This window comes from Saimiri boliviensis, chromosome 12, assembly GCF_048565385.1.
Source record: "Saimiri boliviensis isolate mSaiBol1 chromosome 12, mSaiBol1.pri, whole genome shotgun sequence".
NCBI lineage: Eukaryota > Metazoa > Chordata > Mammalia > Primates > Cebidae > Saimiri > Saimiri boliviensis.
The window spans coordinates 10,307,194-10,332,634 of NC_133460.1; the positions used below are offsets into that span (position 1 = coordinate 10,307,194).

At 55.5% G+C, this 25,441-nt stretch overlaps 2 protein-coding genes across 5 annotated transcripts in view; one reads left to right on the forward strand and one right to left on the reverse strand.

The window, feature by feature from the left end:
• Positions 1–25,441, forward strand: part of IFT140 (intraflagellar transport 140) — a 105,675-nt gene that overhangs the window by 56,303 nt on the left and 23,931 nt on the right. The gene's annotated exons all lie outside the window — the stretch shown is intronic.
• Positions 1,615–24,148, reverse strand: TMEM204 (transmembrane protein 204). Its single transcript, XM_003928379.4, has 3 exons — positions 23,162–24,148; positions 16,423–16,578; positions 1,615–2,397 (listed from the first exon to the last, which is right to left on the reverse strand). Exons 1-3 carry the CDS (start codon positions 23,439–23,441, stop codon positions 2,153–2,155), a joined length of 681 nt encoding a protein of 226 aa, XP_003928428.1. The 5' UTR covers positions 23,442–24,148; the 3' UTR covers positions 1,615–2,152.

The window sequence follows — 25,441 nt, forward strand, 5'->3', positions numbered from 1 at the left end:
TACAAGCACCTTCTTATTCATTCCTGAGAGAATCTAGAGATTCTTCACAAGAGCATTTTATAGATTTTAATTTCCAAAGGGTCGAAAACAGTGAAGAATGAAACTAAAGAGGGAAAAAGGTGTGGCCTTAGGTGGCCTGGAGCAAGCCCTCCCTCTCCATGCAGTGATCATGCCTGTCATAGAGGTGTCCGAGAGGGTGCAGGACCCCGGCACACTGTCCTTCTAAAGCGGCATGGCCAATTCTTCATTCCCTGGGCCGGGCCTTCCACACTAGCTGTGCTGCTGAGCTCTTATCTGTTTGCACACACACCAGAGAGGCTAAGCGGCACTGCCCCGTTCTCCTTGATTGCTTTGACTTAATAGGTAGTCATAGACCATGATTGACCCTATGGCCAGTTTAAACCTTCAGAGTGGGCGGGGGCGGGGGCTCACACCTACAATCTCAGCACTTTGGGAGGCTGAGGTGGACAGATCTGAGGTCAGGAGTTCAAGACCAGCCTGACCAACATGGAGAAACCCTGTCTCTACTGAAAATACAAAAAATTAGCTGTCCTTGGTGGCACACGCCTATAATCCCAGCTGCTCAGGAGGCTGAGGCCGGAGAATCACTTGAACCCGGGAGGCAGAGGTTGCAGTGAGCCAAGATCGCGCCACCATACTCCAGCCTGGGCAACAGAGCGAGACTCCATCTAAAACAAAAACAATTATTTTCAGCATATGATTAGACATAAAAATTCCTTGTCAGAAAAAAGTCAAGCAGGGGAAGGTAAAAGCCAACTATCTGTGCCAGTGTGTTCTGTGGACATGAATCTGCTGTTTCTATGCTGTGTGCCGAGTGTGTCGTAGACGGTCAGTTCATAAATGCTTTTTAGTCTTTATCAATTGAAGAAAAATTCCTGGTGCAATATGGTCCTCAAAATCTGAACTGATCCCCTCAGCTTGCTGGAAGGCCAGAAGCAGCAAAGCTAAACGTTTCTATTAGCAGGGGTTGGCCTGGTGGCCCAGCCCTGGCTGTGCACATCCCATCAGTCTCTACTTCCAGCTGATGCCAGCAGTGAGCTCTGCCTTCAAGTGGCCATGGAGCCAAGAAGTGCCACACCCAGGCAGAGGAGGCACCAGGCCAGGCGCCAGGACTGTGGTTGCAGCCTTAGTTGTGTTGTGGCCAGGCAGCTCTGGTTTCTGGGTTCTGGGGGGTGTAGGCCAGTTTTGACCCCTCAGATGCAGATGTTAGATGTTTTCTGCCCAACCCAAGGAGTTACGACTTCTTCCCCTCTTAATAGATTTAGGACACGGGGTTGTTTGATCTCCGTGCAGCATCATGCAGGCATTTTATAGCCCACCAAGCACTTGGCTAAAGATAGGCTGAGGGTTTTTCAGCAAATAGACTTCTTCCCTTTTATTCTACGAGTTGTTGATCAGAGAGTCTTTTAGGACTTGGACTTCTGAGACTCGGTTGAACAGAAGTGTGGATCAGCATATGTGTGCCTACAGGGTCTTTGAAAAGTTCATTTCAACTCTTCTCTTAATGTGAGCCCCCAACAAAATCACAGAAAAATTGTAGTGTTTTTCACCTGTGTTGCAGTATAGATGGATAGAACACAGTTATAGACAGAGTTAAGAGGCTTGCATTTATTTAACTTAGGAAAAGGACTGAGTATAACAGGAGCATGATTCTGTCTGAAACCATTGCTATCCGGCCATAGGTTATGACTCACTCAAGGAATACTGTGGCTATTTCAAGAAAACCTTCCTGCTTGTTCTGCTTTACCAAAGTATAAGACATGGCTGGGGCACCCCCTCAGCAGATGCAGAATAAATTAATCCCAAAGCAAAGCAGAGGGCAGGGCAGCCTCACGCCACCTTCCCTGTGTCTTAGCTTCCAGCCTCCACCCTGAAGCGCATGTGGCTGTGGAGCCGCGTGGTGCTAACCAGGGAAGCTGGAGGCAGAACGAGAGTGGCCCGTGGCACATATAGACGTGTGATCGACATAATGGTAAATGCACAGCCATCTCGCACGCATGGCACAGAGGTCACCCAGACTCATCCCGTGCCTCTGCACAAGCAGGGGAAGTGACTTGGTGGTGGAATCCGTTGGTTTCTAGGCTGTTCCGTGATAGCAGATGCACGTCCATGATGTCCTGACAAGGGCGACTCAGCATGGCGACTCCACGTAGTCATTGTCCAGCCCATGGCGAAAGCGCGCCGTCAGGGAGCGGCTGATGACAATCACCCGAGGCGCCATGCAGTCCTCCCTCTTGTGGAGAATGTTCCAGATGAGCATGGCCGCCGCCAGTGTAGCCAGAAGGCAGGCACCAATGTTCATGTAGCAGGACCAGGACAGGTTGGTGTATGGACCAATTCTGTAGAAAGTCACCAGCCCAATGACCAGGACAAAACCTGCAGATGAGAGAGAAGGTTGAGAGGCCTTATCTGAGAGGAAGCTGGGTTCCCTTCCTTCCCCAACCCTCTGTCCTGAAGCGGGGGGAAGTCAACAGGCTGCTTTACAGGGTGGCCACCCGGTGTTGAGCCACCTTGTATTGGCCCTTCTATGGGCTCTTAGGACTTTGGGCTCTGGCGGCTGTGGAGGGGTGTTGTGTGTCTGCTTAATTCTGTCCTAGCGTGCTGCTCCTGTGACCTGGCCAGGTGTCAGGCCTTTCCTTCAGGTCAGCACTGACGCTTGCAACACCAACTTGAGGGGGCCTTTCCTAGCCCCCCTAACTCAGCAGTAATTTTATGTTAAATCCATCTCTGACTTTTGCAAATGCTTAATTCGTTCAAAGTCAAAGTAAACAGATATTTTCTAAGTCTTATCTGGAAACAGGTCATTTTGGTGCTAACCGCACGCACAGCTGTGCTTCTGACAGTCTTCTCGTTCTTCGCCTTTACTTTGGGAACTTGAGATGGCCTGGAGTCTGCAGCTCAGGCAGGGTGGAGATGGGGCCGGGGCCTTGTTTAGTACTCCTTGGCCATAGCTGGTGTCTTCCCCTACTTCTGAGTCAGTGCGTCTCGTTGTAGACCCTCCCTCTTGCCCAGCTTATTTTCCTTCCATGCCTTCCCCTCTCTGTCCAGAGCCTGGAACCAGAGAAGGAGCGGTGGGCCGTGAGCTCACCTGAGTTGGAGCAGCTTGTTCCCATCTAGTTAGTAACTAATACCGCAGTCTCACTTGTATGGTTTTATCTTTAAGGAGCTCCAAAGACTTTTTTAGTTCTTACAACAGGAGAATCAAGGTTTCATGCCTAGAATCTGCAAACTAGGATAACCAGATACTGTGGCTAGGTAGAGAAGGCAGCACCAATGGACTTGGGGGTGCCAATCTGGCTGGAAACATAGGCTCTGGGACAGAGAAGAGGCCGCCACTATCCTGCTGCCCAGGAGGCTGTCCACATGGCGTCGCCCCTCCTTATCCCCTGCAGCTGTGGGGACGTGGCCGCCAATTGTCCAGGAAGCCATAGGGGCCTCCAGCTGGCCTCCACCCCAGCCCTGCCTCTGCTCACCCAGTACCCCTCCCTCTCTGTTACAGTAAGTTGAGTGAGTCTGTTTCTTGTACCCAAAGTACCAGAGACTCTCCATAATTCATACTGGGTCCAGATTAAACTCTCCAACCCCTCTTATCTGTGGGGTACTTGTCCATGTGCCTCCCCAGGCTCTGGCCACACCAAGCCCCACTGCTGTCCCTCCACCTGGCCTGCATGCTGACACTCGTGCATCTGTTCTTTCTGGTCTCTCCACCCGCAGCCGCTTCCTCTGCATTCCCCAGAAAACCAAATCATGCACTGCCCTGTGTGGCCCCAGAGCAAGGACCAGCATCAAGAGAGAACAAGAGAGAAACAGACACAGAGACAGAGACACAGAGAAACAGAGACAGACAGAGACAGGCAGACACAGAGACAGATAGAGACACAGGGAAGGAGAGACAGAGAGCAAGAGATGGGTAACAAGCCTTGTTTCTCCTAAAAACCCAAGCATTTGCCGGGCGCGGTGGCTCAAGCCTGTAATCCCAGCACTTTGGGAGGCCGAGGCGGGTGGATCACCAGGTCGAGAGATCGAGACCATCCTGGTCAACATGGTGAAACCCCGTCTCTACTAAAAATACAAAAAATTAGCTGGGCATGGTGGCACATGCCTGTAATCCCAGCTACTCAGGAGGCTGAGGCAGGAGAATTGCCTGAACCCAGAAGGCGGAGGTTGCGGTGAGCCTAGATCGCGCCATTGCACTCCAGCCTGGGTAACAAGAGCGAAACTCCGTCTCAAAAAAAAAAAAAAAAAAAAAACCCAAGCATTTTCATCTCGCCATCACTGTGCCCTCCAGAAAGTGTGAGGAAGCATTTATGTATCTCCATTTTGTCCTGAACAATGACAGTGACTGGTTTCTGTGTTCATTCTTTATAAGACTTTGTGGAGTTTTTATACATGGGTAGCTCCTGGATACTTCTGTTTTATTAAAAATAGCATTCTAGGCTGGGCGCAGTGGCTCACGCCTCTAATCCCAACACTTTGGGAGGCCGAGGAGGGCAGATCACCTGAGGGCAGGAGTTCAAGACCAGCCTGACCAAGATGGCGAAAACCCGTCTCTACTAAAAATATTTTTTAAATTGGCCAGGCATGGTGGTGGGCGCCTGTAATCTGAACTATTTGGGAGGCTGAGGCAGAGAACTGATTGAACCTGGGAGACAGAGGTTACAGTGAGCCGAAATCATGCCATTGCCCTCCAACCTGGGCAAAAGAGCGAGACTCCATCTCAAAGAAAAAAGGCATTCTATTTGTAATGCATACTGACAAAGGAAACTTCCGGCATTTCTACTAGTGCTGAATGTGCCCTCTGCTCGTGATTGCGTGGTATGGACGCTTGTATTACTGGGATGGAGGAATGAGCCTGTGTTGTGTGTGATGAAAATGACAGCACTTTGAATAATGTCTTCTCGTGTTCCCAGTGTCTGGCACTTTCTGCTGATGGGGAGTGGGTTGTGCTATGTCAGAGCTCAGAGGAGGCAGCCCTGGAGGCAGGGCAGGCACAGCGGAGAGCTCAGGACACCTGGGACAGAGGCAAGTGGGCAGGGTGGATGGGGCGCTCTTGGCAGGGGCAGTGGGAGCCTTGGGGAGAGTCCTGGCCCAGCAAGGGGACGACGCAAGTCCCTAGACCCTCGAGGGCGAGAGGAGGTTGTGCCAGCAGCAGCTGTCCTTCATCAGGCTCCAGCCCGATGTGGCCACAGCCTGTTTCTCCCCGTTACCAGGATTCCTTTCAACTTTTGGGTGTTAGAGAAACATGTTTAAAATCCATGTGGCCTCCACTTCCACAACAGCATTCATCCAGATGAAACAGTGGAAAGGGACTGGGCCCCTGGCTTCCAGGGTCAGCCTCCCTCACGGTCTCTTGCTGCTGTGGGGGTCACTTTCCACCGATGCCTGCAGAAGGGACCTGGAGTCACCATCACTGAAGAAGTGTTCACTGGAGGCGTGTGAGTGGTAAGAACGCAGTCCAGAGGGCTCACCCTAAGGCTTTTGGAATGGACCAAGATGCACTTGCTCCCTGGACTGAGAAAAACGAGAAAGGGGCTGGGTGTGTGGCCCATGCCTATAATCCAAGCACTTTGGAGGCCAAGGCAGGCGGATCACCAGAGGTCAGGAGTTCAAGACCAGCCTGACCAACATGGTGAAACCCCATCTTAAAAAAAAGAAAGAAAAACAAGAAAGGCAGAGAGCACCAACTGGCACAGCGGAGGGGCTGCCCTTGCCCAGGACGATGCTGGCACCAGCTGCTCTGGAAACTGCTGATGCCCTGGGACCTGCAGCACCACTCCCAGGACGACAAGTGGACCAAACTTGGCACGGCCGAGGCCCCGGGTCAGCCACCCCCGGAGCACGCAGCCCAGGGGGAGATGCGCTCTGGAGACCGCAGCAGTGGACAGCTGTCCAGTGGACAAGAGGGGCTAGCAGGGGGACGGCCTGACCACATGTCACCAGACAGAGGCCCAAGGACATCACGAGGGACACACTCGGGAGGCTTTTGAGTGCACAGCTCGGCTCCACAGCAGCTTTCTAGGAAAACCTCGGGAAGAAAACACTAAGGAAACACAAGGCAACCAGCCCAGGAGGAGGCCCCACAGAGCGGACCTTGCTGGGTGTGCCAGACCACACGCGTGTATACGGCTTCATGTCCGCAGCTCCCAACAAAACAGTAGAAGATTGAAGTGCCGCTGAGCCGCTGATTTTACGCTTCTCCCTGAACAAGCACATCCTGAAGTTGGGTTTGACAGTGAGAGACGTGCTGAACGTTTCAAGGTGTCTGCAGCTATGCTGAATGAGCTTGCCAAGGACATTAATGCAGGTGGCCCTCCCTCCACCACTGCACCCTGATCTTCATGAAACTCGCAGCCCATCTCCCCATGCTCGGCACCCTTGGGGTTCCTGTCGCCTTAGGATCTCCCCCACCACTTGTGGCTGCCCCTTTCTGCCACCCTGCGACCACGTTGGCCCTTTCCGCCCCTCAGAGATGCTGGGTCCACCTATTCTAGGCTTTTCCTCACGCCACTGTCCCCGGCTTGACTGGCCCTGGGGAGGAGGGGCCCCTCCTGCTTCTGATCCTTCAGGCCTCGGCTTAGAGCCACACCTGCCCCCTCCAGCTGCGGTCATTGTGTCTTTACCCACTGGTGGCCGTGTCCACTCTCCCCCTCTGTAGGGCAGACTCCCTGGGGCCTGAGGTGGCCCCACCATTGACCACAGCCTCCCAGAAGTCTCTCCGCAATTACTTGTTGAGTGAATCATTAGAGAAAATCAAAGTAGACATGAAACAGGACAGAATGCAGTGTGGACCTGAGGGAAGGGAGGAGGGACAGCAGCCTTGGCATTTTAGTGACCAACACCCTTTAGAAGGACAGGACCCTTTGGCCATATGGTATAGATGCCACTACTTGGGTGCCTTTGAATGCTCATGGAAGGGCACCATGATTCCCAAGGACCCACTAGCATCGGCTACATGGCCCTGGACTTGGCAGACCTGTTCCGCCTCCACTCGCGTGCCAGGGACCACACTAGGGTTAGCATCACCACACAGAGATGGCTAGGGCAGTCTTGACTTGTCCTTGGGGAACTGGCATTCCTCTTGGAGAGACAGGGAAGTCATTCATCTCTGTGTACCCAGAGGGTGGCATTTGGCAGGGCCTTGCCCCATCTGGACGGTCAAGTGTGTGGGGAAGGCTCTCCAGACTCTAAATTAAAGGCAGGAAGACTAAACCATGGAGCAGGTCACAGAGTGGGTAGGCAGAACTCAGCTGACTTCCTGCCCCCAGGCAGCCTGCAGGGCCCCCTAGCAGTGTGGAACCTCCTAGACCTGAGATGCTGGGTCCCTCAAAGCCAACTGGGAGGCCCCTCTCCCTGCCTAGCACTGGCCAGCATCACTGGCTGCTTCCTGAACTATTATTGTTATTGTTACTACTTCTTTTTTTTTTGAGATGGAGTCTTGCTCTGTTGCCAGGCTGGAGTGCAGTGGCGCGATCTGGGCTCACTGCAACCTCCGCCTCCTGGGTTCAAGCGATTCTCCTGCCTTAGCCTCCTGAATAGCTGAGACTATAGGTGTGTGCCACCACACCCAGCTAATTTTTATATTTTTAGTAGAGATGGAGTTTCACCATGTTGGCCAGGGTGGTCTCAATCTCCTGACCTGGTGATCCAACTGCTAGGGTCTCCCAAAGTGCTGGGATTACAGGTGTGAGCCACCACGCCCAGGCTATCACTACTTATTTTCTTAAGTGCTGTTTGTAACAAAGGAGTTTGATACTTACTTTCTTTCTTTCTTTTTTTTTTTTTGAGACGGAGTTTCGCTCTTGTTACCCAGGCTGGAGTGCAATGGCGCGATCTCGGCTCACTGCAACCTCTGCCTCCTGGGTTCAGGCAATTCTCCTGCCTCAGCCTCCTGAGTAGCTGGGATTACAGGCACGCACCACCATGTCCAGCTATTGTTTTTGTAATCTTAGTAGAGACGGGGTTTCACTATGTTGACCAGGATGGTCTCGATCCCTTGACCTCGTGATCCACCCGCCTCGGCCTCCCAAAGTGCTGGGATTACAGGCGTGAGCCACCGCGCCCGGCCCACTTACTTTCTTAAGGTCAGTGTCATGGCTTTTGAAAATCCTCCGTTTAGAGCATAGAATGGGTTGACCATTCTAATCCATGCATTACCTCCCCACCCATGGTTGGCTGTGTTGCTTACTATAAACACAAGCTCAGGCCTCAGAGCATTTGTCTGCTCCCAGTAACACTATTTTTAAATATATAAGACAGAAGTGCTGGCGGCTGTGGCCTATAGCCCATGCCTGTAATCCCAGTACTTTGGGAGGCCAAGGTGGACAGATTGCTTGAGCCCAGGAGTTTGAGACCAGCCTAGGCAACATAGCAAGACCCTGCCTCTACAAAAAATTCACTAGGTGTGGTGGTGTGCCCCTGTAGTCTCAGCTATTCAAGAGGCGGAGCCCAGGAGGTGCAGTCTACAGTGAGCTGTGATCGCACCAGTGCCCTCAGCCTGGGAGACAACAAGAAGAGGAAGAAAACACTCAGGATTGGCCGGGCGAGGTGGCTTATGCCTGTAATCCCAGCAGTTTGGGAGATTGAGGCAGGTGGATCTCGAGGTCAGAAGATCAAGACCATCCTGGCCAACATGGTGAAACCCCGTCTCTACTAAAAATACAAAAAATAGCTGGGCCTAGTGGCAGGCACTTGTAATCCCAGCTACTCAGGAGGCTGAGGGAGGAGAATCTCTTGAACCTTGGAGGCGGACGTTGCAGTGAGCCCAGATCACGCCGCTGCACTCCAGCCTGGCAACCTGGTGACGGAGACCTTGTCTCAAAAAAAAAGAAAACATTCAGGATGTAGATAAAGTGATTAAAGAAGTATGAATTCACATGTGCACACATGACCTGGACATGGCCCACGCATCCTAAACTTGCACGTGGAAAAGTGATCTAGGTGACAGGTCAGGTGTAAACAGCAAGCCTAACAGGCAGGGCCTAACAGGCAGGGATGGTCACAAACCAGGCAGCAGCAGGGCAGGCCCCACCCCTTTCGTCATGAATCTAGAAAACTGTTTCTTAAACATCTAGTGGCCAGTGCCCGGGGTGTGTCTGCAGCTGCTTTCCAGGTGCTGTGCTTCACTCAGCGGCGGTGCAGCTCCAAGGCTGGACCTCACTTGGCATTTTTATCACCAGAAAAGCAGCACAGAAAGTTGTAGGTCTGTACCTTGTGTGAAAAAAAGGCCAACTAAAATTTTGTGTATACATTGCTTCTGTGTGAAGACCAGCGTTGGCTTTTAGATGGCTTTGGTTCTGTTTTGAGCGCATCTAGACAGAGGAGGGCTTATACGGTAAAACAGTGCTCTCACACACCACTGAAACACGGAGGCGCCACCAGGTCCTGGGCCCAGGCCCCAAACCTCATGAACCTGAGTGGCCCACAACATGCTGTGAAAAGGGGACCTTGCCCTCATCCTAGCACCCAGGAGCAGGCAGGGGCACCACTGCTGGAGAGCACCAGGTGGCTCCTACGGAGGACGTTGGTCCAGATCCTGCCCTGACAAAGAAAGGTTTACATCCCAGACAGATGCCTGGCATGAGGAATGTTCTGTATGTTCCACGTGTCCTCAGTAAAAAGCCAAGGAAAACATGGAAACGCAGAGGCACCTGCAGCCGCACACCTCACTGCACAGCTCTAACCTTGGCCTCCAGGCGTTGCTAAGAAGGCGACTAAGTCAGCTACATGATCGTACTGTGCTGTGGATGTTCTTCTGAAATAAAACTAGCTTTTCACTTCCATCCTCTCCACCGTCTCTACCTGGTGATAGGATGGGGTGGAAGGAGACAAGCAGGGAGGGCTGAGGCTGGCCCTCAACTTGCAAGTTTCTATTTCTCCCACGTCTTTATATTAACATTCCCTCTCTCCTCATGTCCTGTTTCCTGAAGATTTTTCTCCCCACCCTTTTCAAAGATGTTCATCAGTTTGTCTAGAAACAAGCGTAAGGGAAGAGTGTTAGCAAACATGAAATTCTGCACATGGAATCAATTCCATTTCATGAAGTCATGTTGCCAAAGCAAACAGCCTCTTCCTGTGAGCTGCCCGCATGGTGTGAATTACAGCTCCATGGCCCAGCCAACTCTTTCCCCTCTCCTTTCCTTCCTGCGGGTTCTTGGGGCTTTAGCTCCCATCACAGACCTTCCTTTTGGAATGGCTGTCACACATGCACACGGGTGGCAGAGTGGAAAGAATCCGGGGCTGACCCCTGACTCTCTTCATACAGCTGCAGAGCTGGCAAACCGGGTGCAGTTGGCTCTGAAGAGAACCTATGCGGAGCAGACATCTGCATGGCTACCTCAAGGCCCCGCTGGGGCTGGCAACTCCCAACTGTGAGCAGCACAATGACAGTGACCCAAACAATCCTCTCTAGAGGGAGAGGCCCTGGGAAGGAAGAATGAGAAGCTCTGAAGCTCTCAGCAGCCGAAGGTGGAAAGGAAAGAAGAGACGACGGGGACATAAACTGATCCCTGGGGAGTGGGTACAAAAGACAGGAAAGTGAGTTATCCAGACCAGGGTGGGTGCAGTGGTCCACACCTTCATTCCAGCACTTTGAAAGGCTGAGGCAGAAGGATCACTTGAGCCCAGGAGTGTGAGACCAGCCTGGGCAACATGGCAAGACCCCACCTATGCTTTAATAAATAAATAGATAATTTGCCAGGCACAGTGGCTCATGCCTGTAATCCCAACACTTTGGGAGGCCAAGGTGGGTGGATCACCTGAGGTCAGGAGTTAGAGACCAGCCTGACCAACAGGGTGAAACCCCATCTCTACCAAAAATACAAAAATTAGCTGGCATGGTGGCTCACACCTGTAATACCAGCTACTCGGGAGGCTGAGGCAGGAGAATCACTTGAACCCCTCAAGGTGGAAGTTGTATTGAACTGAGATCATACCACTGCACTCCAGGCTGTGCGTCCGAGTGAGACCCTGTCTCACATAAATAAATAATCCAGACCAAGCAAAGAGCCAGGTTATTGTGAATAGCAAAAACATGTATACATCCATGAGAAGATCCCCAAGTCTAAGAAAACAGCAGACTTTCTGACTAGCGAGCAAGATTCCAGGTCAGTGAGTATCAACCCTGCTGACCGTTTAAGGACTGATAAAATCAGCGTCTCCGGGAAAACCTAAAGGCTATTGTGAAGGTGGTTCAGAATAAAACACAAACAGTTGGCTTCTACAGGTCAGGTTCTCAGCGCCTCATGGGGTATCGGGACAGATCATTGCTGGCCAGGGTGCCCTTTCTAGTGTCCTTCTGGTGCCCTTGATGTCCAGTTCGGGGAATTTGGGGTTACATGCCACCATTTTCTAAAAGGGATCAGAAGCCGGTTATACAAATTACAAGGTAATGGGGGCGGAGGAAGAGAGATTGTTTCAGGAAAGAGGCAGGCGAGAAGGCTTCAATGTCACACGCATCTCTCTGGGCACCAAGACTAAGGGGAGACTCTGCTAAGCCTAGCATACTGACAGCAAAGATGCCACAGGTCCCCCACACGGATGCAGAGAGTGCCACGTGAGCACCGACTCGGGACAGCAGTGACTTCACTGGCTTGACCCCAGTGCGTGGCCACGACCTCCTGCTGGCCCCAATGAGACAGCACAGCTGCCCTGGGGCTTCAGTGATGGCTCAGGAGTTGCCCTGTGAAGATATGACTTATCCCAAATACAGAGCTCTGCGGGGCCACTAGATCCACCCACCAGAAAGAATTCTCTGCAGGCCGGGCTCAGGACAGCAGAGCCTGAGGCCCAGGCACTGTGTGAAAGCCAGAGCCATAGGCCGGGAGGGCCCTGCTTCAGAAATGGATCCTGGCAGCGTTCTTGCCAAGAGGACAGTTTGCCCACCCAGAAGGGGACAGACCTGGGTGAGGAGTGCAGGTGCTGCATGCGGGATGTGCTTTGGGCCTGAAGCTTTTCAGCTTGCGTGTTACCCAGCAGCACTTCAGAGAGACGCTTGAATAACACCTGCCAGCACTGCTGACCACGGCACATCTGTGGGTTGGAGCGGTCACTCTCCACTGCACAGCTCACACACACCTGCGGGCACTGCTGACCACGGCACATCTGTGGGTTGGAGCGGTCACTCTGTCCACTGCACAGATCACACACATCTGCGGGCACTGCTGACCACGGCACATCTGTGGGTTGGAGCGGTCACTTCACTCTCCACTGCACAGATCACACACACCTGCGGGCACTGCTGACCACGGCACATCTGTGGGTTGGAGCAGTCACTCTGTCCACTGCACAGATCACACACACCTGTGGGCACTGCTGACCACGGCACATCTGTGGGTTGGAGCGGTCACTCTGTCCACTGCACAGATCACACACATCTGCGGGCACTGCTGACCACGGCACATCTGTGGGTTGGAGCGGTCACTTCACTCTCCACTGCACAGATAACACACACCTGCGGGCACTGCTGACCACGGCACATCTGTGGATTGGAGCGGTCACTCTCCACTGCACAGATTATGCTAGGGGAAGCGGGGCTCATCCCAGGACTCACGGCTGACAAGGGGCAGAGCCAGGAGCAGAACCCAGGCTGCATGCTCTGGGCTCCCACAGAACCAGCCAACAATCCAGCCAGGAAACACCTGAAGGCTCAAAGCATCCTCATCTAGACAGAACATCTAGACAGAGGAGGGTTTATATGGTTAGAACAGTGCTCTCGTACACCAGTGAGACGCGGAGGTGCCACCAGGCCCCGAACCTCATGAACCTGAGTGGCCCATGGCATGCTGTTAAAAGGGGACCTTGCCCTCGTCCTAGTGCCCAAGAGCAGGCAGGGGTACCACAGAGCGCCAGGGAGCATCCTGGCCTAGGCTGCCTGCAGAAGTCGCCCTCAGCTCTGTGTTCCTTGGGCGTTGGGCACCAGGGTCATACGTGGCTGTAGCCATCAAAGGCTGGAATAACTTTTACCTTCCCTTGGCCACTTCCCCTGACCCTGTCAACACACCTTTCCCTCTCTGCCTGTACATGTCTGCACAAATCAACAAGACTGTAAGGAGGAGCGGGGAGAACCAGGGGTCCGTGGAGTGGGCAGAACGCAAGCTCTGGAGAGGATGCCAAGTTAGATGGCAGCCATGCTGGGACAGTGGGGTCCACACACATCTCAGCTGCTCTATCTGGGTGTCAGAGCAGGGAAGAGGGAGCCTTGAGGGACGAGGAGGGTGGTCCCTTTGCAAACCCAGGCATCACGCTGAGCATGACACTGGGCCCAGAAACATTAGCGGAGTGACTGAGCAAAAACACGGGCTGCCGTCTCTCTCTGGAGTGGACGGGGAGCCCTCCTGTCAGTGTGTTGCACTCAGGCTTTCCAGGGTGTTCCAGCCTCCCCATAAATCCGTGTGCTTTTCCTTTCATGAGCATCTTCTCTCCCCAAGGCCCACCCCATCTCTGCCCAGCCCTGGGATTGAGGTTCGCTTGCATAACAGGTAATAGCAGGCGTTTCCTTGTCCTGTGACAGGACATCCTGGCGCCCTTCAGTCTCTCCCTGGCTGTTTAAAACAGACTCGAGCACAGGAAAAAAAAAACCGACTCTAAAATTAGCAGCATGATAGAAGAAAGGCACATAGCTACTCTCTGTCCTGTTTGTCAATGAAGCAAGTCTAAACAGGGCCAAATGCATTTCCTTTTTGGGCAAAACAGACCCGCTGGGGTGATGGTTGGACACTGAGGGGGCCAGGCGGCCCGTAGGAGCAAGAGAAGCCACCCAAAACGCCAGGGGCCTGCTCCGTGCTGCTGACCCTCACCCTGGTGCCCGCCTTGCTGGCAGTTGTTGGACCAGGAGCAGAGCCTGGTCCAAACTTGTCAGAGGTCGAGCTGGAGCACAGTCCCTCCCCCAGCACCACCCCTCCTGACCAGGACAGGCCTCTGAAGACCTCCAGCCCCATTCCCCCAGGACTGCTGCAAGATAGCTCGGTTTTAGTTCATCAGGGTACTTGCCCCCATTTTTTATTTTTTTAAAATACATTTGGAAACACTCTTGTCCTGAAATAAGAGTTTGCAGGAAGTAAGCTATCATTTTCGACATGCCAAATCTACCTACAGTAGTCCTAATACTAAACAAGAGTTTCAAGGAGATTTATTAACAAATGTAGTGATCTGGTTGGGTGCGGTGGCACACGTCTGTAATCCTAGCACTTTGGGAGGCCAAGGCAGGCAGATCACCTGAGGTCAGGAGTTCAAGACCAGCCTGACCAGCATGCTAAAACCCTGTCTCTACTAAAAATACAAAAGCTAGCTGAACATGGTGGCGGTTCCTGTCCCAGCCACTTGGGAGGCTGAGGCAGGAGAATCGCTGGAACCTGGGAGGCGGAGGTTACAGTGAGCAGAGATTGCGCCACTGCATTGCAGCCTGTGTAACAGAGTGAGACTCCGTCTCAAAAAAAAAAAAAAGAAAAAGAAAAATGCAGTGATCCATCCATTGGGTTATCCTACTTGAAGGAGTTATTTTCAGAATCAAAAACTATTGCATTTGCTTTCTCTATGCCACTAAAATATCTTTATTCTGACCCAGCATTTCCAATTACATTTTCAAAATCTTCCATTTCCTTCTTCAAGCCATGGTGTTTCCGATCTCCACACGTGGTAGAGATTGGCAGTTTCAGTGAGACAGGAAAAACTCTCCTCTGTTTTATAGCTTTCGGGTCAGCAGAGGGCCCTGTGGGAGCTTTCCTAGCCTGGACGCCTCATGGAAAGTCTTGTGTTTTCCCCGCAGTCATGCAGGAGTCAGGGAGGCAGAGTTGATACTTGGTCCCTCGTCACTCATTCGTTCTTACAATCAGTTGGGTAGGGGGCAGAAATTACCCTTTTCGAAGTTGGGCACACAGAGGCTCACGTTAGCTCAGTGAACTGCCCGACCTCACATCGATAATGACGGAGCCGAGTCGCAGCTTCAGTCCCAGGCTCCACGCCCTGTGCTTTTCCATGGAAGCCTTGAGGTGTCCTCCCTTCCCGCCTCTGCCTACCAGGGGAAGTGACTTGCCCAGGGTCACACCGTGCTATTAATAGCACTCAGCGAGCCCCATCCAGACTTGCCTGGGGCACTGTCCAGCATGGGAATACCTGCCCCTGCAGTCTGTCAGCCTCGTTCTGGAAATTGTGTTTCTTAAGAAAGATAAGGGTCCATTATTCCTAGAATGATTCACTCTGGACTTCCTGCCACTTCTGCTGTGGGAACTGCAGGGCAACCTCAGAACGCCGTGCCGGCCCCAAGGAGGCGGAGGGTGCGGGCAGTTCCGTGCTGGCCACGCTCAGCCATGGACTGACACACTCCTTTCCTTCATGTCCCTGTCTGCAGGCACCGGGCTGACCTGTCCCAGTGAGCAGCAGGAGACCTGAATTTACCACAGGGGCCCAGGGTCCTCAGACCTCTCAGTCAGCCACAGACAGGGCAGTGGGGATAAAGACCAGCGGAGCTGCCTCGGGTCACTGGGGTTGTGGTTGGACACCTCTGTGGCTCCACCACTTGTCTAGAAACCACAGGACCGTTCCACAGGTCATTTACGACGACCCCATCACTGTCACCCTCTGCGACACAAGGTGTTCTCAAGCCGTGTCCCAGGGTATTGGGTCCAGAGCATTGCGAGGAGGCTCCGAGCAGCGATGGCCCAGTGCCCACAAGGCCAGGCCTCCTCCCCTCCTCGCACAGCGGCTCTGGGAAGCCGGGGCCCTCATGATGGTCCTGCCATCTTTGTCTGTGTCCGAGCCAGGCACGGCGTGTGGGGGGTGGGGGAACCTCACTGTCAGCTCCAGTACTGTGGAACGTGCTAGCGTGTTCTCCTCCCTCTGTCTTGTTCTGCTCATGGAACAGGCCTGTGCGGACCCCAGGCGGGTCCTAGGAAGCTGTGTTTATAAAGAGCACGTGCCTTGACCTCCCTGGGCCTGATGTTCTCTAAGCCTGTTAGCTGGGAAGGGGCACAGGGTGGGGCCAGGTGCGGGCCCTGCTGCCTCTGCCCAGGGACTGCTCTCCTCACCGCCTCCCGGCTGCCTTAGCCCCAAGGAAGATGCAGCATCCAGGCTGTCCCATGTGGGCTGCCCAAGGGCCAGTCAGAGATCAGCCCCGCAGACTCAGGAAAGCAAAGCCCCTCAGCCTGGTGTTCTGTGTCTGTGTGTAAAGTGGAAAAGGGTGTGACAGACACAGCCAGGCAGTCTCAGCCTTGCTGCTCCTTGGCCTGGGTGTGCTTCTGTCATTCATCATTCTTGCCTATACGGTCCATGGAGAGGGAGGATACCCCCACATTGAGAAATACGGCCTGCAGCTTCCCCCAAAGCCATCCGAGGCCCCAGGACCCTCCCGTGACACCAGAAGGCCACAGGGGGCAGGGACGAGGTAGTCCCGCCTGTTTGGGTACTTACTCGCCAGTTGGAACGCAGCGGCCATGGCCTCCTCCCAGCATGGGGCGTCAGGCGACAGCAGGGGCAGGCCCACCAGCCCCAGGATGAAGGTGAGCTGGCCTGCAGCGAGTGCTGCCGTGGCCACTAGGTTGCAGGCACGCATCATGTCGAACTGCACTGTGGGCCAAGAGCAGAGAGGCAGTGGTGAGCGCAGGTGGAGGCAGTGGTGAGCACAGCTCTAGAGGCCACACTGGCCGCCATGCCTCTTTCGTGGACTGTTTGTCTTTGAAAGGGCGGTCAGCACAGGCCATGCCTCCTCTGGGCAGATCTTTCTGGAAGCCTTGAGCCCTCCCTCTCAGCTGTCTGTAAGCCCTGGGTCCCATGTCTTCCTAACCAGAAGCATTCATCCCAGCCCCTGGCCCTGGCTGCAGTGGTCATATCCCCGCAGGGACAGGCCTTACTCTGCTATTTGTCTTCCTGGAACAGCTGTTCTTCTCTGCTTGACTTGGCCCTTGAAGGCGCTGGCATGGGGCTGGAGGTGGGAAGGGGAAGCCCCACCAGTGGCGCCGGCTTCCCTGTCTGCCTCACAGGCTCCTCACCAAACTCACAGCATCTAAGACAAGGGCATCACCTGACCAGAGACCCTGTTGGGGGCTGGCCCCTCTGGGCTGCTGTCCTGCGTGGTCAGCTTCCTGACCCCCAAGCAGCCTACGGTGGTGTTCCCTCCTCCCAGCAGCTTAGGAGCTTGGGCCCAAGGAGCAGCTCATCTGTGCCCTCATAACCAGCAAGGGGCTAGGCGGGGGTTGGACATGGGTCTGAACGAGTGCCCCCACCTTCCCCTCACACTCGGTGGGCCTCAGGCACCCCACCCTGCGCATCTCCTGCCACAGATTCCTCACTCAGTGGCTGAAGTCGGTGCCTGCTTCGCCACTCACAGTCTGCCTGCACCCAGCCTTCTCTGCTCCCCGCCCACACCCTGGTTGCAGGAGCCAGGCGGGCAGGACACACGGATGTGTGGTCAGGGGAAGAGGAGCCTCTGTGGGCGAACCTCACAGGGAGGAGTGTTTGCAGCCCTCAGGGACCAGGGCTCGTTGCATTTCCGTAGCAGAGAATTGTCCTCCCGTAAATCAAACTGTACACAAAGGCCCACATGAGGCGGTGGTGAAGCTGTGTGTTCCCAGTCCACACCCCAGGCCCCAGCGTGCTGCAGAGCAGACAGCGTGTGTTCCAGCAGACACTCAGCCCAGAGGCAGGGGCTACACGTGAAGCCACAGCCCCACAGAGTCCCCTTCCTATCGTCTCCATGCCTTGTTTCGATTAAATAGTATTTGGGAATTTAGATTCCCAAAGCTAAGTCGTGGCAAACCGTGGCACCTTTTTAAATGGCTTGTCTTGAAATTTCAGGGCACTCTTGAGGTAATTGATGCAGGCGTCTAAGAGGAAAGCAGCCTAGGCCCTCAGGCGCAGGTCCCTGTGTGCCCCAGGGCCTGCACACATTCATCACAAACAAGAATTGCTTGGAAGGCAGCAGAGTCTCCCAAGAGCCCTGAGGGCGTCGGCCTCTGGGGTGACTGCTGCGTTTCCTGGGTGGAGGCAGAGGTGAGGACAAAGAGATCCTCAAGTCGCCTCCTCAGAGTGCGCCTGTGGGAAGCCAGCCTGGCAGGGGAGGCTGTCGAGGTTCACGTGTGTGCGGGGGCAGGCGTGCTGGTGTCAAGGCTGGGGTGGGGTGGGGCGGGTGCGGGCTGCTTTACTTGGTGAGTGTTTATATGGTTAGACGTATCCATCAGAACGACCGTGATCAGGATGAGCAATTCCATATGGTTCAACCTCAACATTTATTGAAATGCCATCTGGATTCACAGAATCGCCTCAAAGTTCCAGAGCCAAGGCCTCTGCTTCCCACCCGGACCTTGGGCTGGGCACTGCCTTTCTTCCCAACTCCAGCTGGGCGCCGCCCCGGCCCAGGCTGAGCTGGTGCCTGTGTCATTTCTGTCTAGGCCTGCAGCCTCCCTGGAGGCGCACCACTCCTCTCTGAGGGCCAGCCCGTCTGACCCAATGTCGTTCAAGCTGCTTCCCTCCGCAGCGTCCCCTCCAGTCACTCGGGGCCGAGGGAGCTGTCCTTCCCAGGTCTCAGGCTTTTCCAACGTGCCCGTTCCGGCCCAGGTGGCACTTGCAGCCCTGAAGCCTCTGGGCCGTGAGAACACTGCAGAGAGTGGAAGCCGGAAGAAACCTGGGGTATGGGGGCCTCGGGCTGCTGAGGAGTCAGAGCCGCCGGTACTGTATGCGGCACCAAGAGCCTTCCATTGGCATGTGGGAGAGCTGAGTACGGGGCTGGCCCACGGACAGGCAGGGGCCACTGACAGGGCTGTCAGAAGCAGCAACAGCTGCTCCTCACTCATTTTTCTCACAGCGAGACAGATGTCCCAGTGGGCTTCATTGCCGCCTAACTGAGAGCTCATGTTCTTTCATTTCCAAAGTAACTTGCGGAGCTAGAAACCATGGCACTCCCACCACGTGCTCCAGACGCAGGGGCTGAGAGCTGGCCTGGTGACCAAAGGGCTCCCGCGGGGAGAGCAGGAAAGCCTGGCAGCAGGTGAGGACCTGGCTCAGCATGGGCATCGGCGGCCATGGTTCCAGAGTGCTGGCAGAAAGGAACAGAGCCTGGGGCGCTGGAAGTGCCAGGGGATGGCAGAGATGCGCTAGGTCTTAGTGTGGCACCGTGCGGCTTGCTGAGGCCTGAGGCGTGGAGCGCCTTCGGCCTGGGTTCCTCAGCTGCCCCAGGGCCTGTGCAGGTGGGGCTGGCAGGAGGCAGGGTTCAGGCAGACATGAACCCGGGCCGACTGGCAGGACCTTCCTGACTGCTCCTGCTGGCCCCACAGCCAGCCCTGACCAGTGAGCAAGTGCAGCCTGCAGGGACTGAAGTGAGGCCTGCATTCTGAGGGCGTCCTGTCCACACGTTAGGGACTTGTGTGAGTTCTGCAACCCCTTCCAGCAGGATCTGTGGCACAATGCTGTGCCATCTTTGCTCTTAACTGTCTTGGCAATGACTTCCTTCCAGAAGCCTCTGCTTCTCTAAACGTCGTAACATGAGGGAGGCATTAAAATATCATGCAGAAGGTTATTCGAGAGAGAGGAGCAGCTCGGATTCCCAGCCCAGGGCTCCCAGCCCTGCGTTGGAGGGGAGGAAAGAGCAGAATGAAGGGGGAGGAGGGGTGCAGGTCCGGCTTGGGGAGCAGCACAGCCCGGAAGGGCATTACCAAGGTGGGCTCCAGCACCAGGCACACCTGCAGGTGTTGGTGTGGTGAAGCTGGGTGATCGAGGCTCCTAGGAGCTGGGAATGAGCAGGCGCACCCCTGACCTGTCCTCCTGCCCTCAGCCCTGGCCTCCCAGGCTTCCTTCCTGGCAGCTCCAGGTGCACAACACTGTGCCACAAGCCATGGCAGGGGCTCTGTGCAGCGACCGCATGCCACAAGCCACTGTGCAGCCTCCAAGTCCCCAGGGCTTGTGGCTCACCACGGGGTACCCGCAGACCCACCACCCTGCCGGGAAGGAGGCACTCCTGACCGAGCCTTCCTGTCTGAGCTGCGCTCCCGCCTGCTGGAAGAGCACTGCCCGAAGAAAGAACAGCCTTCCCTGTTCAGGCATTTCACTGGTTCCTGTGCTGCCTGTGTGTGGCCCTCCGTGGTAGCAGCTGACTTGTCGGTGAGAACACGGTCCAGCTGGGTTGTGGCCGAGCTCTGTCATCTGTCTATATGACAGGGTCTTCAGGCAGGGTCGTACATGCGTGTTTGCTGTGTGGCGGGAGAGACTCTCAGAGCCCCCGGAGAGAGGGGTGGGCTCCTCCTTAGGGAGCGCTGGGTCAGGCTCACCTGCCTCAGGATTCAGTTGCACAGTCATCTGTTCCTGAGCCACCTTGTTTCGGACGCATGACAGAACGCACGAAGTACAGAGAGATGACATAAACATCCAAACAAGACAACATGAGGATCAGAAAGTGAGACCCACCCTGAACATGGCATGTGAGGTGGACCTCAGGCCTCCCTGGTCACCTGAGCTCCCCACAGAAAAGAGAGCCCCTGCTCCGTAATGAAAGTCCCACTCACCACAGGCCACAGAACGCTACAGGGAAGGGCTCGGGAGGGCCTGAATCTGATTGAAGTCGAGACCAGGCCCTTCTGCTCTGGGCCCAGCCCACTTGGGATGTCCAGGAGCCTGGGGTGCCCTGACCAGAGTTCAGGATGTCCAGGGTGTCCCTCGTCCCTCAGGCAGGCCTCTGGTGATGTTTGCGGGTGGCAAGCGCTCGATGATTTTGACTCCATGCGCTCCACGGGGCAGGACCTCAGGGCACAGAGCTGTCCAGAGACATCCAGTCCAGCCTCAGCGACATCAGAAACCCCGAAGACGGCCTGGCGTGCATGCGGAAGCATGCTGCGTGACACTGTCTTCCCTGGCCTGCCCCACCCCAACCCTAGACTGGCTCTCGGGATGCAGCTTGAGGCATGTGAGCTGTAGAAGTTGCAGGAGGATGTTTTAGGTATTGTCCAAAGGGCTGAGCAGGGCTCCGGAAGGAGCGGTGGATGCAGGCAGCTCAGCCTCCAGGCTGGTAGGCAGGTGAGCGGGAGGCAGTCCAGGGGGCTCTGTGAGGGGCCTTGTGTGTCCCGCTGGCCTTAGGTGACCAGGCCTCAGCAAGTGAATGGCAAGGGGCATGGGACGGATGCATCAGACTACATGCGGCCCTGTGACTGGAGGAATGCAAGAGATGGTGACAGGGAGGGGTGCCAAGGCTTCCGGCTGCCCTGAAACTGGGCTGCCCAGGCCACCTGTGGGTGTTAGGGGCAGCAGTTAGGAGTCCTGGAGATGCAGAGCTGGGGCTGGGGGGAGGGAAGGGGGGACCCTCCTCTGTGGGCTGGACGCCAGTGCTGGTCCCAAAGCATGTGAGCTCCCAGCCCCACCTCCAGGGCCTGCAAAGCCTCTGTCCCCGACAGAGGCTCAGCACAGTGCGACGAGGCTGCGGCTGTTCTTCAGCAGAGCAGGCAAGAGTCTGGAATAAGGGCGCCTTGCCTGAGTTCAGCAGAGACCCAAGTCTCGGGCTTCCCATAAGACACCTGCGTTCTGAGAGCTGGTAGAAACTTTGAAGTTATTCATAGGCTTTGATCTTTTTAAATGATGGCTGTTGCTCCCTGCTGCTGAAGGACGCGAGAGGAGGTGCCCAGTCCAGGCTGTGGTACAGCATAGCCAAGGGCCTTTGAGTGGACAGAAGGGAGCTGAATTCCCCCGTGGGACCTTGTCCAAGCCACATGCCTTCTGCAAAGCCTGTTTCTTTGCCTATGAAATGGGGATGATGTTCCCCGGAGGGTTCCGAGTGTGGCAGGCTGGGCATGGGGCCATGTGGTTGAGGCACACATGGTGTGTTACCCCAGGACTCCGGGACTCTCTCTGCAGTCTGGAGCAGAGGCACTGCCTCAGCCTCCAGTTCTCTCAGAAACCAGCATTGTCTTCAGAGCAGAAGGAACATCCAACACCAAGTCTGTGAGGCTCTGCAGCGGGGACTTGGGGTACCTGTGAGTCAAAAGCTTGCTGGCAGTTTTAGAGTCGGCCATTGGGAGACCTTGCGTCCTCATGCCGTGACTGTTGAGATGACTCTGAAAGCCATAAGTGCTTTCCTATTTATGCAGCCCACCCCTGCCACTCAAGTGTGTGGTGTGGTGGAATCATTCCTAGTCCCTTCCTCTCCTCTGCAACCACTCAGCACCCCTGTCCCCTTCTGAGCGCCCCCATCCCCTTCCAAGCATACCAGCCTCCCCATCCCCTTCTGAGCATCATGGCTTCGCCGTCCCCTTCTGATTGTCCCAGAGTCCCCGTCCCCTTCCAAGCATCCTGGCCTCCCTGTCCCATTCCAAGCATTGAGGCTTCACTGACCCGTTCCAAGTATCCAGGATTCCCCATCCCCTTCTGAGCATCCTGGCCTCCCCGTCCCCTTCCAAGCATCCTGGCCTCCCTGTCCCATTCCGAGTATCCAGGCTTCCCTGTCCCCTTCTGAGCATCCTGGCCTCCCCGTCCCCTTCCTGGCATTGTCCCTGTCCATCTCCTTCGCAGCATCCCCTCTGAAGCTCAGCCCTTGGGATCTCCTTCTGCCACTCTCTGCCTCAAAGACAGCAACAGCTGTGAGAATTAAGCCAGAGCTCACCCGCAGATTTTTAAACTTCTTGTTTCTTTTACTCATTCCTTTTTCATTTTGCTCATGAATAAAGAAATAATATTTTATTTTTATTTTTAGAGATGGGGGTCTCACTACGTTGGCTAGGTTGGTCTTGAACTCTTGGCCTCAAGCAGTCCTCCTGCCTCAGCCTCCCAAAGTGTTAGGATGACAGGCGTGAGCCACTGCACCCAGCCATAATATTTATTTTCAACCAAGGAAAAATGCCTTTCCTTGATTTGATTAATGACCCATCCCATAACTATGCATAGTGGCAGAGAGGTCCCCCAAATGCCTGAGATGAATTCCTGTGTAAAGCAGCTGGAAGCAGACTCTGCGCTGAGCTGTAGGGGCATGTGAGGCTTCCACTCACTGGGAGGCCGTGGGGCCTGGTTCCAGATTCCCTGGGAAACATGGTGCCCCTTGCTGCCGGCCCAGAGGCCATGCTCAGAGCAGAGGAGGGGCCAGGCCTCCCCACCCGCTCCCCAGGTCTATGCCTGGTGTCTCCCTTTTGCTCTCGAGCCTCAGCCACGTTGAAGGCAACAGGAAAGCAAGTGGACTTACGTTTGACGGTGCCTCGGGACTCCTGGAAGCCGGCTGCCTCGGAGCCCCAGCCCAGTGCCTCACAGTCACGTGCGTCTACCTGGCCAGCCCTGGCCATGGGGCTCGGCCCTCCCCGGGCCCTGTCCACCAGCCAGCAGGACCGCCACAGCCCCACGCTGCGCCTGCGTCCATCCTCTAGTGTCTGGCACACCCAGTTGGAGGTGAAGGCTGCCACGTTGTTGAGGATGAGTGAGGCCAGGGCCACCAGCACGGCCGCGGCCACTAGTCTCTGCACGGTCATTGCTGATGCTGGTGCCACCACTTATCCGGACAAAGCCAAATCCCAGTCCACTGCCGCACGTCCAGGGAGAGCCGACACTGCTAGGGGCAGCTAGAGGACATCACCGCTCATCCTCGGGGCGGCACGAGCGGAGGCCCATAGGATGGTCCAGGTGAGCCGCCTCACGGCCCGGCCTTATCCTCCTTCCTGCACCTGGAGCAGGGCTAGGCCTGTGCTGAAGCCACTCGCTTCAGGTCCCATCCCAGGGAGGAGAGGGCGGGCAGCAGCGAGAACCCAGGGCCAGGAGTGCGCCGTCTTCCCGGGCCGGCCTGCGCCGCACGTGCCTCTTGTCGCCTGAAGCAATGGAAAGCAGAGTCACTCGGGAGGCTGGTGGGAGTCGAGCCAGGGACACACTCCTTAGCACCGGCCTGCCGTGGGCTCCAGGCTCCAGGCAGGGTGGCTGGCGTGCAGTGGGTTCACGGCTCCTCTCTGCGGCCTGGGCCCCTGTGCAGATGCCTCCAGCGCGGCTGGCCCCTCCTGGAAAGCAGAGTGCCTGCCGCAGGGACGCCCGGGTGCGAGGAGCTCGCCTTCCCTGGCTCTCAGCAGAGAGGAAATGGTTGTTTTTCAGACTGTTTTTGGTGAGCTGGAGGGCGTAGCCAACTGCAACAAATAGCGGCCCTGCCACAGCAGCCAGACACCAACAGGATGTGCTTCCTGATGGGAACGGCTGGGAGGCTTCTGAGGCCCTGCTCCAGGCCCACCCCCGACCGCCCCTCCCCACCTTCCTGTCCCAGAGGAGAGGCCAGGGGTGCCGGGCACGGGACAGACACATCGTCTCGCTTGTTGCTGCGGAACCTGGCTGGCCCTCGGGGACTGGGGGCCGACAGGTGCTGGGGGACCGTTGCCTGCCCTGGGGACTTCATAGCCCCCAGCCATCTAGTTGCCCCCAGCACCATAGGTACCACAAGTGTCCCCGCCCCCCCACCCCCGTGTTCCAGGCTTGCCCTGTTGTGGAACTGCTGCCCTTGAAAGGGCAGATATTACAGGATTGCTGGGAAGGGGAAAGACCCGAGTGGCTGGAGGAAGCAAGTACACCCAGACCTACAGGGCAGGGACCCAAGGGCAAGGCCATCCTTGGGTGGCAAGAGGGGTAGGATTCTGTATGTGCTGGGTGTGGCTCACACCAGGGCCTGGGACGGAGCCTGGGCCACATCTGCTATTGATGGGACTGGTTACCCACCACATCTAGGGACAGGACTAGGCAGATCACCTTGTGAGTAGTCAGGCTCTTGGGCAGACCTTATGCTGCCGGGGAGCTTGGAAGTGTGTTTGTCGGTTCCGCTCGGAATTACTCTGCCCCAGACAAACACTGTGAGAGGGTCTCATACTCTGTTCCCCATCTCCAGAGATCCCAAACCCAGCACAGGATTCCCACCCCACCGGGGATCCAAAGCATTGCAAATGCAGGTATCCCATATTCATGCAAACCGTTCACAGGCACACACCCAGGACACTACTGGGACAGAGAGTCCTGTTCCCAGCCCATGGTAACAGCAAAGCTTTGTTTCCTCTCTTCATGCACTGCCCATGTCGGGGGCCCTGGCCTGGGGCAGTCCTGAGAGCTGACATTTCCTGGGACTGGTCTCTTGGTTTACATGTTGGCTTGTGGCTCTGTATAGCCACAGGTCAAGCAAGGGTCCCGTGTTCATTCCAGAAAGGCAGGAACTCTGTCCTCACCATGCTCAGTCCGGAGAAACATTTGTCCACTGATTTCCTGAGGGACTCTGCCTGCTGTGGGATTTTCCCAGGAGTTCGATGCAGATGCGTCCATTGGGTTTTTGCTTTCCCTTCTTCCTTGGCTTGTGCCCAGGGAAAAGTTGTTTCTGTTTCTATTCTTGGCCCCAGGAAACTGACAGGGCATGCGGGGCACAGTGGTGCTGCTGGCCCCCACTCCCCCGAGTGGCTCAGAAGGCCCTGGGGGTTTCCCCAGCCCTTCCTGCCTGTGACCCGCTCCTCAGAAG